At 43.7% G+C, this 14541-nt stretch overlaps 1 protein-coding gene across 1 annotated transcript in view; it reads left to right on the forward strand.

Annotated features, from left to right (window-relative positions):
- LOC116356895 (putative uncharacterized protein DDB_G0290521) overlaps positions 1-3826 on the forward strand; it is a 16074-nt gene extending 12248 nt beyond the window's left edge. The window contains exon 2 of the mRNA XM_031803652.1: positions 3727-3826. Within this exon, the coding sequence (XP_031659512.1) occupies positions 3727-3826 (100 nt within the window). The remainder of the gene's footprint in view (positions 1-3726) is intronic.
- The last annotated feature ends 10715 nt before the right edge of the window (positions 3827-14541 follow it).

Below are 14541 nucleotides of genomic sequence, written 5' to 3' on the forward strand. Positions count from 1 at the left end.
CGTCATCTATAATCATTTGGTTGCTCTGGTTTCGTTTTGGTTTGGTAGAAGAGAAAGGCCACGCTGTGCACTCGCTAACGGGTGTGGGACGTCATCTATAATCATTTGGTTGCTCTGGTTTGGTTTTGATTTGGTAGAAGAGAAAGGCTATGCTGTGCACTCGCTACCAAGTGTGGGACGTCATCTATAATCATTTGGTTGCTCTGGTTTGGTTTTGATTTGGTAGAAGAGAAAGGCTACGCTGTGCACTCGCTACCGAGTGTGGGACGTCATCTATAATCATTTGGTTGCTCTGGTTTGGTTTTGGTTTGGTAGAAGAGAAAGGCTACGCTGTGCACTCGCTACCGAGTGTGGGACGTCATCTATAATCATTGGGTTGCTCTGGTTTGGTTTTGATTTGGTAGAAGAGAAAGGCTACGCTGTGCACTCGCTAACGGGTGTGGGACGTCATCTATAATCATTTGGTTGCTCTGGTTTGGTTTTGATTTGGTAGAAGAGAAAGGCTACGCTGTGCACTCGCTACCGAGTGTGGGACGTCATCTATAATCATTTGGTTGCTCTGGTTTGGTTTTGATTTGGTAGAAGAGAAAGGCTACGCTGTGCACTCGCTACCGAGTGTGGGACGTCATCTATAATCATTTGGTTGCTCTGGTTTGGTTTTGGTTTGGTAGAAGAGAAAGGCTACGCTGTGCACTCGCTAACGAGTGTGGGACGTCATCTATAATCATTTGGTTGCTCTAAACTCTTTTGACCAGCAGGTGCCGCGAGTGTACACTGTGTTGATAAAAGCGTTGTTGTTGAAAATAGGGTAAATACTCAATTTGCTGGAAAACCTCAATGCTTCAGGAGGCTTTGTTTCCCCATCACTAGCAGTATGCAAGTCAGGGAGCCGAATGAACGACTCTTTCAACAATGCTATTTGTTCACAAATGACCCATCCCTAATTCCTATTGGAATCCAGACAGATATCCAACCATTTTTATGACTCGCCATGCTGTAGTTAGAATGAATGCCAAGGTAGGGAAGATTTATAAATGAGACAACCTAAACCATCGAAACTGGAACAACCATCTCAATAACGGGTGAAAATGTAGGTTATTTGTCTTTGTGTAGTATAAGATCAAATAACCAATCAATGTGCATGCAGAAACATAGATGTTAAAACAAACTATTTGAAAAAGCAACCAAGCATGATGGGAAATATTATACAATGGCACTGGACGAGATGGCTGCCGTTTTATATGGTCCTAACCAATTGTGCCATTGTGTGTGTTTTTAGCATTATTTGTAAATGATTTTGTACAGAATGTTTCTGCCACCGTCTCTTAAGACCGAAAAGAGCTTCTGAACATCAGAACAGCGATTACTCACCTCGAACTGGACAAAGATTTTTTTTCTTTAACGAGTCGGACGCAAAAGATTTACTTCAGACACCCGACCAGGCCCAAATCCCCATCATTCACATGAAGAAGAGCTATCGGTGTAGTAGGTTGGATCCACCTCTACCATCAGTCCTATTAGCCAACGTGCAATCATTGGATAACAAAATGGATGAGCTCCGATCACGACTATCCTACCAATGGGACATTAAAAACTGTAATATCTTATGTTTCACAGAGTCGTGAACCATAAAATACAGATGGCTGGGTTTTCAGTCCATCAGCAAGATAGAACAGCTGCCTCCGGTAAGAAGGGGTGCCGGTCTGTGTCTATTTGTTAATAACAGCTGGTGCACAAAATCTAATATTAAGGAAGTCTCTAGGTTTTGCTCGCCTGAGGTAGAGTATCTCATGATAAGCTGTAGACCACACTATTTACCAAGAGAGTTTTCATCTATATATTTTTGTAGCTGTCTATTTACCACCATAAACCGATGCTGGAACTAAGACTCAACAGAAAAACGCTCATATAAGAAGCGGCACTCATAGATAGGGGGACTGCATACAAGCAAAAATTAAAGCAGGACACCAGTAACATGATCAATAAAAAAAATGGTCAGATGAAGCAGATGCTAAGCTGCAGGACTGTTTTGCTAGCACAGACTGGAACATGTTCCAGGATTCTTCCGATGGCATTGAGGAGTACACAACATTAGTCACTGGCTTCATCAATATGTGCATCGATGACGTCGTCCCCACAGTGACCGTACGTACACACTCCAACCAGATGCCATGGATTACAGGCAATATCCGCACTGAGCTAAAGGGTCGAGCTGCCGCCTTCAAGGACTCTAACCCGGACGCTTATAAGAAATCCCGCTTTGCCCTCCGAGGAACCATCAAACAGGCAAGCGTCAATACAGGACTAAGATTGAATCCTACTACACCGTCTCCGACGCTTGTCGGATGTAGCAGGGGTTGCAATCTATTTCGGACTACAAAGGGAAGCATAGCAGTGGCCTGCCCAGTGACACGAGCCTGACAGATAAGCAAAATGACATCAAGCTTCAAGGCAAGCAACACTGAAGCATGCATGAGAGAACCAGATGTTTCAGATGTTTTCTTGTTTTTAATTTAAATGTGTTATTTATTTTTTACTTCAGTTTATTTCTGTAAATACTTTCTTAACACTTATTTTTCATAAAACTGCATTGGGGCAGGTGGCAGATAGGGTGGCAGGGTAGCCTAGTGGTTAGAGCGTTGGACTAGTAAACGAAAGGATGCAAGTTCAAATCCCCGAGCTGACAAGGTACAAATCTGTCATTCTGCCTCTGAACAGGCAGTTAACCGGTTCCTAGGCCGTCATTGAAAATAAGAGTTAGTTCTTAACTGACTTACCTAGTTAAATAAAGATAATGTCAAGATCAAGCTTCTTGGTTACAGCAGAGACGTCAATCCCTTCCTGGATCAAGATCCCTACTGCCTAAATTAATTTTGTTGCGTAAAACATTTTTTTTACGTTTGGAAAAAAGAAAAGCTGCCCTTGTGTGCACTGCCGGTAATACCGTATACCCCGGTATGGTACAGGAACGATATGATGGTATGATAATCTGGACACCATCCAACCCTAGAGGCTTCTAATCAAGGCTGTAGAGTTGGGTTGCATCCACATACCACCCTTTGCCCCATAGGACTCTGGTCAAAAGTAGTGCTCTATATAAGGAATAGGGTTCCATAGGGCTCTTTTGTTACAATGCTACAGTAAAGCAGATATATCTACAACTGAATGTACAGTAAAGTACTGAAGATATTAGTAACAGTTAATTGATGCCTGGGGTCCTTCAATAGAACGAGTGACTACAGATGCAGGTTCTGAACATTGTTACATCATCATCTTCACTCATGATGGATATGTGTATTTATGTAATTATATATGAAATACATTGTTAAGTGTTACTAACACACGGTCTCTGTCTTTTCCGTCTGTGTCTCACATTCTCTCTCTCTCTCTCTATCTGTCTCTCTCTCTGTCTCTCTCTCTCTCTCTCTCTCTCTCTCTCTCTCTCTCTCTCTCTCTCTCTCCCTGTATGTCTCTCCCTGTATGTCTCTTTCACTCTCTCTCTCTCTCTCTTTCTCTCTCTCTCTCTCTCTCTCTCTCTCTCTCTCTCTCTCTCTCTCTCTCTCTCTCTCCCTGTATGTCTCTCCCTGTATGTCTCTTTCACTCTCTCTCTCTCTCTCTCTCTCTCTCTCTCTCTCTCTCTCTCTCCCTGTATGTCTCTCCCTGTATGTCTCTTTCACTCTCTCTGTCTCTCTCTTTCTCTCTCTGTCACTCTCTCTCGCTCTTTAGGTCAGACGGACACTTCAACAAAGACAGGTCGGTAACGTTTCATGTTTCACAAATGTTTGGGTTTTTCAGAAACTTCTTTATCCCCTCCCCATTGTCATGAAGCATTGACATAGTCCAGTGAGACAAGGCAACACAATAGGAAGGGCTACCTTCATCACTGAGACATACCTGTGGATCACCTGGGAATCTCTGGAATATAAAACTTTAATATAGCCTACTTGAGTCTGCAGGTTGGTGGTGTTCTGCTAGCTAGCTTGTCTCTGCTTTAGCTTGTCTCTGCGTTAGCTTGTCTCTGTTTTAGCTTGTCTCTGTTTTAGCTTGTCTCTGTTTTAGCTTGTCTCTGCGTTAGCTTGTCTCTGCATTAGCTTGTCTCTGCGTTAGTTTGTCTCTGCGTTAGCTCGTCTCTGCATTAGCTTGTCTCTGCGTTAGCTTGTCTCTGTGTTAACTTGTCTCTGTGTTAACTTGTCTCTGTTTTCGCTTGTCTCTGCGTTAGCTTGTCTCTGCATTAGCTTGTCTCTGCATTAGTTTGTCTCTGCGTTAGCTTGTCTCTGTTTTAGCTTGTCTCTGCGTTAGCTTGTCTCTGTTTTAGCTTGTCTCTGCGTTAGCTTGTCTCTGCGTTAGCTTGTCTCTGCGTTAGCTTGTCTCTGCGTTAGCTCGGCTCTGTTTTAGCTCGTCTCTGTTTTAGCCCGTCTCTGCGTTAGCTCGACTCTGTGTTAGCTCGTCTCTGCGTTAGCTCGTCTCTGTTTTAGCTCATTTCTGCGTTAGCTCGTCTCTGCGTTAGCTCGTCTCTGCGTTAGCTTGTCTCTGCGTTAGCTCGGCTCTGTTTTAGCTCGTCTCTGTTTTAGCTCGTCTCTGCGTTAGCTCGTCTCTGCGTTAGCTTGTCTCTTTTTTAGCTTGTCTCTGTTTTAGCTTGTCTCTGCGTTAGCTCGTCTCTGCATTAGCTTGTCTCTGTTTTAGCTTGTCTCTGTTTTAGCTTGTCTCTGCGTTAGCTCGTCTCTGTTTTAGCCCGTCTCTGCGTTAGCTCGACTCTGTGTTAGCTCGTCTCTGCGTTAGCTCGTCTCTGTTTTAGCTCATTTCTGCGTTAGCTCGTCTCTGCGTTAGCTCGGCTCTGTTTTAGCTCGTCTCTGTTTTAGCTCGTCTCTGTTTTAGCTCGTCTCTGTTTTAGCTCGTCTCTGCGTTAGCTCGTCTCTGCGTTAGCTTGTCTCTGTTTTAGCTTGTCTCTGTTTTAGCTTGTCTCTGCGTTAGCTCGTCTCTGCATTAGCTCGTCTCTGTTTTTAGCTTGTCTCTGTTTTAGCTTGTCTCTGTTTTAACTTGTCTCTGTTTTAGCTTGTCTCTGTTTTAGCTTGTCTCTGCGTTAGCTCGTCTCTGCGTCAGCTTGTCTCTGTTTAAGCTCGTCTCTGTTTTAGCTTGTCTCTGCGTTAGCTCGTCTCTGCGTTAGCTTATCTCTGTTTTAGCTTGTCTGTGTTTTAGCTTGTCTCTGCGTTAGCTCGTCTCTGTTTTAGCTTGTCTCTGTTTTAGCTTGTCTCTGTTTTAGCTTGTCTCTGCTCTAGCTTGTCTCTGTGTTAGCTTGTCTCTGCGTTAGCTTGTCTCTGTTTTAGCTTGTCTCTGTTTTAGCTTGTCTCTGCGTTAGCTCGTCTCTGTGTTAGCTCGTCTCTGTGTTAGCTCGTCTCTGCTTTAGCTTGTCTCTGCGTTAGCTTGTCTCTGTTTTAGCTTGTCTCTGTTTTAGCTTGTCTCTGTTTTAGCTTGTCTCTGCGTTAGCTTGTCTCTGCGTTAGCTTGTCTCTGTTTTAGCTTGTCTCTGTTTTAGCTTGTCTCTGCGTTAGCTCGTCTCTGTGTTAGCTCGTCTCTGTGTTAGCTCGTCTCTGCTTTAGCTTGTCTCTGCGTTAGCTTGTCTCTGTTTTAGCTTGTCTCTGTTTTAGCTTGTCTCTGTTTTAGCTTGTCTCTGCGTTAGCTTGTCTCTGCATTAGCTTGTCTCTGCGTTAGTTTGTCTCTGCGTTAGCTCGTCTCTGCATTAGCTTGTCTCTGCGTTAGCTTGTCTCTGTGTTAACTTGTCTCTGTGTTAACTTGTCTCTGTTTTCGCTTGTCTCTGCGTTAGCTTGTCTCTGCATTAGCTTGTCTCTGCATTAGTTTGTCTCTGCGTTAGCTTGTCTCTGTTTTAGCTTGTCTCTGCGTTAGCTTGTCTCTGTTTTAGCTTGTCTCTGCGTTAGCTTGTCTCTGCGTTAGCTTGTCTCTGCGTTAGCTTGTCTCTGCATTAGCTCGGCTCTGTTTTAGCTCGTCTCTGTTTTAGCCCGTCTCTGCGTTAGCTCGACTCTGTGTTAGCTCGTCTCTGCGTTAGCTCGTCTCTGTTTTAGCTCATTTCTGCGTTAGCTCGTCTCTGCGTTAGCTCGTCTCTGCGTTAGCTTGTCTCTGCGTTAGCTCGGCTCTGTTTTAGCTCGTCTCTGTTTTAGCTTGTCTCTGCGTTAGCTCGTCTCTGCGTTAGCTTGTCTCTGTTTTAGCTTGTCTCTGTTTTAGCTTGTCTCTGCGTTAGCTCGTCTCTGCATTAGCTTGTCTCTGTTTTAGCTTGTCTCTGTTTTAGCTTGTCTCTGTTTTAGCTTGTCTCTGTTTTAGCTTGTCTCTGCGTTAGCTCGTCTCTGCGTTAGCTTGTCTCTGTTTTAGCTCGTCTCTGTTTTAGCTTGTCTCTGCGTTAGCTCGTCTCTGCGTTAGCTTATCTCTGTTTTAGCTTGTCTCTGTTTTAGCTTGTCTCTGCGTTAGCTCGTCTCTGTTTTAGCTTGTCTCTGTTTTAGCTTGTCTCTGTTTTAGCTTGTCTCTGTTTTAGCTTGTCTCTGCTCTAGCTTGTCTCTGTGTTAGCTTGTCTCTGCGTTAGCTTGTCTCTGTTTTAGCTTGTCTCTGTTTTAGCTTGTCTCTGTTTTAGCTTGTCTCTGTTTTAGCTTGTCTCTGTTTTAGCTTGTCTCTGCTCTAGCTTGTCTCTGTATTAGCTTGTCTCTGTTTTAGCTTGTCTCTGTTTTAGCTTGTCTCTGCTCTAGCTTGTCTCTGTGTTAGCTTGTCTCTGCGTTAGCTTGTCTCTGTTTTAGCTTGTCTCTGTTTTAGCTTGTCTCTGTTTTAGCTTGTCTCTGCGTTAGCTCGTCTCTGTGTTAGCTCGTCTCTGTGTTAGCTCGTCTCTGCTTTAGCTTGTCTCTGCGTTAGCTTGTCTCTGTTTAGCTTGTCTCTGTTTTAGCTTGTCTCTGTTTTAGCTTGTCTCTGCGTTAGCTTGTCTCTGCGTTAGTTTGTCTCTGCGTTAGCTCGTCTCTGCATTGGCTTGTCTCTGCGTTAGCTTGTCTCTGTGTTAACTTGTCTCTGTGTTAACTTGTCTCTGTTTTCGCTTGTCTCTGCGTTAGCTTGTCTCTGCATTAGCTTGTCTCTGCATTAGTTTGTCTCTGCGTTAGCTTGTCTCTGTTTTAGCTTGTCTCTGCGTTAGCTTGTCTCTGTTTTAGCTTGTCTCTGCGTTAGCTTGTCTCTGCGTTAGCTTGTCTCTGCGTTAGCTTGTCTCTGCGTTAGCTCGGCTCTGTTTTAGCTCGTCTCTGTTTTAGCCCGTCTCTGCGTTAGCTCGACTCTGTGTTAGCTCGTCTCTGCGTTAGCTCGTCTCTGTTTTAGCTCATTTCTGCGTTAGCTCGTCTCTGCGTTAGCTCGTCTCTGCGTTAGCTTGTCTCTGCGTTAGCTCGGCTCTGTTTTAGCTCGTCTCTGTTTTAGCTCGTCTCTGCGTTAGCTCGTCTCTGCGTTAGCTTGTCTCTGTTTTAGCTTGTCTCTGTTTTAGCTTGTCTCTGCGTTAGCTCGTCTCTGCATTAGCTTGTCTCTGTTTTAGCTTGTCTCTGTTTTAGCTTGTCTCTGCGTTAGCTCGTCTCTGTTTTAGCTTGTCTCTGTTTTGGCTTGTCTCTGTTTTAGCTTGTCTCTGCTCTAGCTTGTCTCTGCATTAGCTTGTCTCTGTTTTAGCTTGTCTCTGTTTTAGCTTGTCTCTGTTTTAGCTTGTCTCTGTTTTAGCTTGTCTCTGCGTTAGCTCGTCTCTGCGTTAGCTTGTCTCTGTTTTAGCTCGTCTCTGTTTTAGCTTGTCTCTGCGTTAGCTCGTCTCTGTTTTAGCTTGTCTCTGTTTTAGCTTGTCTCTGTTTTAGCTTGTCTCTGCTCTAGCTTGTCTCTGTGTTAGCTTGTCTCTGCGTTAGCTTGTCTCTGTTTTAGCTTGTCTCTGTTTTAGCTTGTCTCTGCGTTAGCTCGTCTCTGCGTTAGCTCGTCTCTGTTTTAGCTCGTCTCTGTGTTAGCTCGTCTCTGTTTTAGCTCATTTCTGCGTTAGCTCGTCTCTGCGTTAGCTCGTCTCTGCGTTAGCTCGTCTCTGCGTTAGCTCGGCTCTGTTTTAGCTCGTCTCTGTTTTAGCTCGTCTCTGCGTTAGCTCGTCTCTGCGTTAGCTTGTCTCTGTTTAGCTTGTCTCTGTTTTAGCTTGTCTCTGCGTTAGCTCGTCTCTGCATTAGCTTGTCTCTGTTTTAGCTTGTCTCTGTTTTAGCTTGTCTCTGTTTTAGCTTGTCTCTGTTTTAGCTTGTCTCTGCGTTAGCTCGTCTCTGCGTTAGCTCGCCTCTGTGTTAGCTCGTCTCTGTTTTAGCTTGTCTCTGTTTTAGCTTGTCTCTGTTTTAGCTTGTCTCTGTTTTAGCTCGTCTCTGCGTTAGCTCGTCTCTGCGTTAGCTTGTCTCTGTTTTAGCTTGTCTCTGTTTAGCTTGTCTCTGCGTTAGCTCGTCTCTGCATTAGCTTGTCTCTGTTTTAGCTTGTCTCTGTTTTAGCTTGTCTCTGTTTTAGCTTGTCTCTGTTTTAGCTTGTCTCTGCGTTAGCTCGTCTCTGCGTTAGCTCGCCTCTGTGTTAGCTCGTCTCTGTTTTAGCTTGTCTCTGTTTTAGCTTGTCTCTGTTTTAGCTTGTCTCTGTTTTAGCTCGTCTCTGTGTTAGCTTGTCTCTGTTTTAGCTTGTCTCTGCGTTAGCTCGTCTCTGTGTTAGCTTGTCTCTGTTTTAGCTTGTCTCTGTTTTAGCTTGTCTCTGTTTTAGCTTGTCTCTGCGTTAGCTCGTCTCTGTTTTAGCTTGTCTCTGCGTTAGCTCGTCTCTGTGTTAGCTTGTCTCTGTTTTAGCTCGTCTCTGTTTTAGCTTGTCTCTGTTTAGCTTGTCTCTGTTTTAGCTTGTCTCTGCTCTAGCTTGTCTCTGTTTTAGCTTGTCTCTGCGTTAGTTCGTCTCTGTGTTAGCTCGTCTCTGCGTTAGCTTGTCTCTGTTTTAGCTTGTCTCTGCGTTAGCGTGTCTCTGTTTTAGCTTGTCTCTGTTTTAGCTTGTCTCTGTTTTAGCTTGTCTCTGTTTTAGCTTGTCTCTGTTTTAGCTTGTCTCTGCGTTAGCTCGTCTCTATGTTAGCTCGTCTCTGTGTTAGCTTGTCTCTGTTTTAGCTTGTCTCTGTTTTAGCTTGTCTCTGTTTTAGCTCGTCTCTGTGTTAGCTTGTCTCTGTTCTAGCTTGTCTCTGCGTTAGCTCGTCTCTGTGTTAGCTTGTCTCTGTTTTAGCTTGTCTCTGTTTTAGCTTGTCTCTGCGTTAGCTCGTCTCTGTGTTAGCTTGTCTCTGTTTTAGCTTGTCTCTGTTTTAGCTTGTCTCTGCTCTAGCTTGTCTCTGTTTTAGCTCGTCTCTGTTTTAGCTTGTGTCTGCGTTAGCTCGCCTCTGTGTTAGCTCGTCTCTGTGTTAGCTTGTCTCTGTTTTAGCTTGTCTCTGTTTTAGCTTGTCTCTGTTTTAGCTTGTCTCTGTTTTAGCTCGTCTCTGTGTTAGCTTGTCTCTGTTTTAGCTTGTCTCTGCGTTAGCTCGTCTCTGTGTTAGCTTGTCTCTGTTTTAGCTTGTCTCTGTTTTAGCTTGTCTCTGCGTTAGCTCGTCTCTGTGTTAGCTTGTCTCTGTTTTAGCTCGTCTCTGTTTTAGCTTGTCTCTGTTTTAGCTTGTCTCTGTTTTAGCTTGTCTCTGCTCTAGCTTGTCTCTGTTTTAGCTTGTCTCTGCGTTAGTTCGTCTCTGTGTTAGCTCGTCTCTGCGTTAGCTTGTCTCTGTTTTAGCTTGTCTCTGCGTTAGCGTGTCTCTGTTTTAGCTTGTCTCTGTTTTAGCTTGTCTCTGTTTTAGCTTGTCTCTGTTTTTAGCTTGTCTCTGTTTTAGCTTGTCTCTGCGTTAGCTCGTCTCTATGTTAGCTCGTCTCTGTGTTAGCTTGTCTCTGTTTTAGCTTGTCTCTGTTTTAGCTTGTCTCTGTTTTAGCTCGTCTCTGTGTTAGCTTGTCTCTGTTTTAGCTTGTCTCTGCGTTAGCTCGTCTCTGTGTTAGCTTGTCTCTGTTTTAGCTTGTCTCTGTTTTAGCTTGTCTCTGCGTTAGCTCGTCTCTGTGTTAGCTTGTCTCTGTTTTAGCTCGTCTCTGTTTAGCTTGTCTCTGCGTTAGCTCATCTCTGTGTTAGCTTGTCTCTGTTTTAGCTTGTCTCTGTTTTAGCTTGTCTCTGTTTTAGCTTGTCTCTGCTCTAGCTTGTCTCTGTTTTAGCTTGTCTCTGCGTTAGCTCGTCTCTGTGTTAGCTCGTCTCTGCGTTAGCTTGTCTCTGTTTTAGCTTGTCTCTGCGTTAGCTTGTCTCTGTTTTAGCTTGTCTCTGTTTTAGCTTGTCTCTGTTTTAGCTTGTCTCTGTTTTAGCTTGTCTCTGCTGGAGCCTCTTATTTTTGGCAACAACATGAAAATGAGACAGGGTCAGAGAGGATAAATGCTGTGTTGTCGTGGAAACGCCTCGGATGAAGTGAATCGCCTCTGAAAACAGCTAATAGTTCACGGTACCTACTGCCACAAGACTGTTACACCTCAGTTTGTAGAAACTGTGATGTGTTGCTCTATACATGTTATGGGTTCAGTGGTTGAATATACTGATGGAACCCCCATGTTATGGGTTCAGTGGTTGAATATACTGATGGAACCCCCATGTTATGGGTTCAGTGGTTGACTATACTGATGGAACCCCCATGTTATGGGTTCAGTGGTTGAATATACTGATGGAACCCACATGTTATGGGTTCAGTGGTTGAATATACTGATGGAACCCCCATGTTATGGGTTCAGTGGTTGACTATACTGATGGAACCCCCATGTTATGGGTTCAGTGGTTGAATATACTGATGGAACCCACATGTTATGGGTTCAGTGGTTGACTATTCTTATGGAACCCCCATGTTATGGGTTCAGTGGTTGAATATACTGATGGAACCCACATGTTATGGGTTCAGTGGTTGAATATACTGATGGAACCCACATGTTATGGGTTCAGTGGTTGAATATACTGATGGAACCCACATGTTATGGGTTCAGTGGTTGAATATACTGATGGAACCCCCATGTTATGGGTTCAGTGGTTGAATATACTGATGGAACCCACATGTTATGGTTTCAGTGGTTGACTATTCTTATGGAACCCCCATGTTATGGGTTCAGTGGTTGAATATACTGATGGAACCCACATGTTATGGGTTCAGTGGTTGAATATACTGATGGAACCCACATGTTATGGGTTCAGTGGTTGAATATACTGATGGAACCCACATGTTATGGGTTCAGTGGTTGAATATACTGATGGAACCCCCATGTTATGGGTTCAGTGGTTGAATATACTGATGGAACCCACATGTTATGGGTTCAGTGGTTGACTATTCTTATGGAACCCCCATGTTATGGGTTCAGTGGTTGAATATACTGATGGAACCCACATGTTATGGGTTCAGTGGTTGAATATACTGATGGAACCCACATGTTATGGGTTCAGTGGTTGAATATACTGATGGAACCCACATGTTATGGGTTCAGTGGTTGAATATACTGATGGAACCCCCATGTTATGGGTTCAGTGGTTGAATATACTGATGGAACCCACATGTTATGGGTTCAGTGGTTGACTATTCTTATGGAACCCCCATGTTATGGGTTCAGTGGTTGAATATACTGATGGAACCCACATGTTATGGGTTCAGTGGTTGAATATACTGATGGAACCCACATGTTATGGGTTCAGTGGTTGAATATACTGATGGAACCCCCATGTTATGGGTTCAGTGGTTGACTATACTGATGGAACCCCCATGTTATGGGTTCAGTGGTTGAATATACTGATGGAACCCCCATGTTATGGGTTCAGTGGTTGAATATACTGATGGAACCCCCATGTTATGGGTTCAGTGGTTGACTATATTGATGGAACCCACATGTTATGGGTTCAGTGGTTGAATATACTGATGGAACCCCCATGTTATGGGTTCAGTGGTTGAATATACTGATGGAACCCACATGTTATGGGTTCAGTGGTTGACTATACTGATGGAACCCCCATGTTATGGGTTCAGTGGTTGAATATACTGATGGAACCCACATGTTATGGGTTCAGTGGTTGACTATTCTTATGGAACCCCCATGTTATGGGTTCAGTGGTTGAATATACTGATGGAACCCACATGTTATGGGTTCAGTGGTTGAATATACTGATGGAACCCACATGTTATGGGTTCAGTGGTTGAATATACTGATGGAACCCCCATGTTATGGGTTCAGTGGTTGACTATACTGATGGAACCCCCATGTTATGGGTTCAGTGGTTGAATATACTGATGGAACCCCCATGTTATGGGTTCAGTGGTTGACTATACTGATGGAACCCCCATGTTATGGGTTCAGTGGTTGAATATACTGATGGAACCCCCATGTTATGGGTTCAGTGGTTGAATATACTGATGGAACCCCCATGTTATGGGTTCAGTGGTTGACTATATTGATGGAACCCCCATGTTATGGGTTCAGTGGTTGAATATACTGATGGAACCCCCATGTTATGGGTTCAGTGGTTGAATATACTGATGGAACCCCCATGTTATGGGTTCAGTGGTTGAATATACTGATGGAACCCACATGTTATGGGTTCAGTGGTTGAATATACTGATGGAACCCACATGTTATGGGTTCAGTGGTTGACTATTTTTATGGAACCCACAGGCCCACATTTTGTAGATATTCTCCAATAGCAATCTTGAATTCCAAATGAAGGTGATTGAACTAATGCATTTGATGTACCTGTAGTGTACCTGTAGTGTACCTGTAGTGAACCCAACACGCTCTCACAGTCTCCAACGCTTTTCTGTAAATGTCCAATTTCAAAGGTTTAAGCATACATTCGTAATGCTTAAGGTAAGGGTTAAGGTTTAGGATAGGGTTATGAATGGTTGAGGTAAGGTTTAAGGTTTGGGATAGGGTTATGAATGGTTAAGGTAAGGGTTAAGGTTTGGGATAGGGTTATGATTGGTTAAGGTAAGGGTTAAGGTTTGGTATATGGTTATGAATGGTTAAGGTAAGGGTTAAGGTTTGGTATATGGTTATGAATGGTTAAGGTAAGGATTAAGGTTTGGGATAGGGTTATGAATGGTTAAGGTAAGGGTTAAGGTTTGGTATATGGTTATGAATGGTTAAGGTAAGGGTTAAGGTTTAGGATATGGTTATGAATGGTTAAGGTTTAGGATAGGGTTATGAATGGTTAAGGTTTGGGATAGGGTTAAAAACAAACAAGTGCCTTGCACTGGGATTGAGAGGTGGTTTGAGTTTGGTTTGATTGAATTCCGCCATCTGGTTCCCTTTTTTAGGGCAACGTGAACATAAAGCTCCCCAGGTTCACTTGTCATTATTCCAGGATCACACACTAGACTACTGATATAACCCCTCCCACTAGACTACTGACATAACCTCCAACACTAGACTACTGACACAACCCCTCACACTAGACTACTGTTATAACCCCTCACACTAGACTACTGTTATAACCCCTCACACTAGACTACTGATATAACCCCTCACACTACACTACTGTTATAACCCCTCACACTAGACTACTGACACAACCCCTCACACTAGACTACTGACATAACCCCTCACACTAGACTACTGACACAACCCCTCACACTAGACTACTGACATAACCCCTCACACTAGACTACTGACATAACCCCTCACACTAGACTACTGTTATAACCCCACACACTAGACTACTGACATAACCTCTCACACTAGACTACTGACATAACCTCTCACACTAGACTACTGTTATAACCCCACACACTAGACTACTGACATAACCTCTCACACTAGACTACTGACATAACCCCTCACACTAGACTACTGACATAACCCCTCACACTAGACTACTGACATAACCCCTCACACTAGACTACTGTTATAACCCCTCACACTAGACTACTGATATATCCCCTCACACTAGACTACTGTTATAACCCCTCGCACTAGACTACTGTTATAACCCCTCACACTAGACTACTGTTATAACCTCTCACACTAGACTACTGACATAACCTCTCACACTAGACTACTGTTATAACCTCTCACACTAGACTACTGTTATAACCTCTCACACTAGACTACTGTTATAACCCCTCACACTAGACTACTGATATATCCCCTCACACTAGACTACTGTTATAACCCCTCGCACTAGACTACTGTTATAACCCCTCACACTAGACTACTGTTATAACCTCTCACACTAGACTACTGACATAACCCCTCACACTAGACTACTGACATAACCTCTCACACTAGACTACTGTTATAACCCCTCACACTAGACTACTGTCATAACCCCTCACACTAGACTACTGTCATATCCCCTCACACTAGACTACTGTTATGACCCCTCACACTAGACTACTGACATATCCCTCACACTAGACTAATGTTATAACCCCTCACACTAGACTACTGTCATAACCCCTCACACTAGACTACTGACA

Source organism: Oncorhynchus kisutch, linkage group LG24 (assembly GCF_002021735.2).
Source record: "Oncorhynchus kisutch isolate 150728-3 linkage group LG24, Okis_V2, whole genome shotgun sequence".
NCBI lineage: Eukaryota > Metazoa > Chordata > Actinopteri > Salmoniformes > Salmonidae > Oncorhynchus > Oncorhynchus kisutch.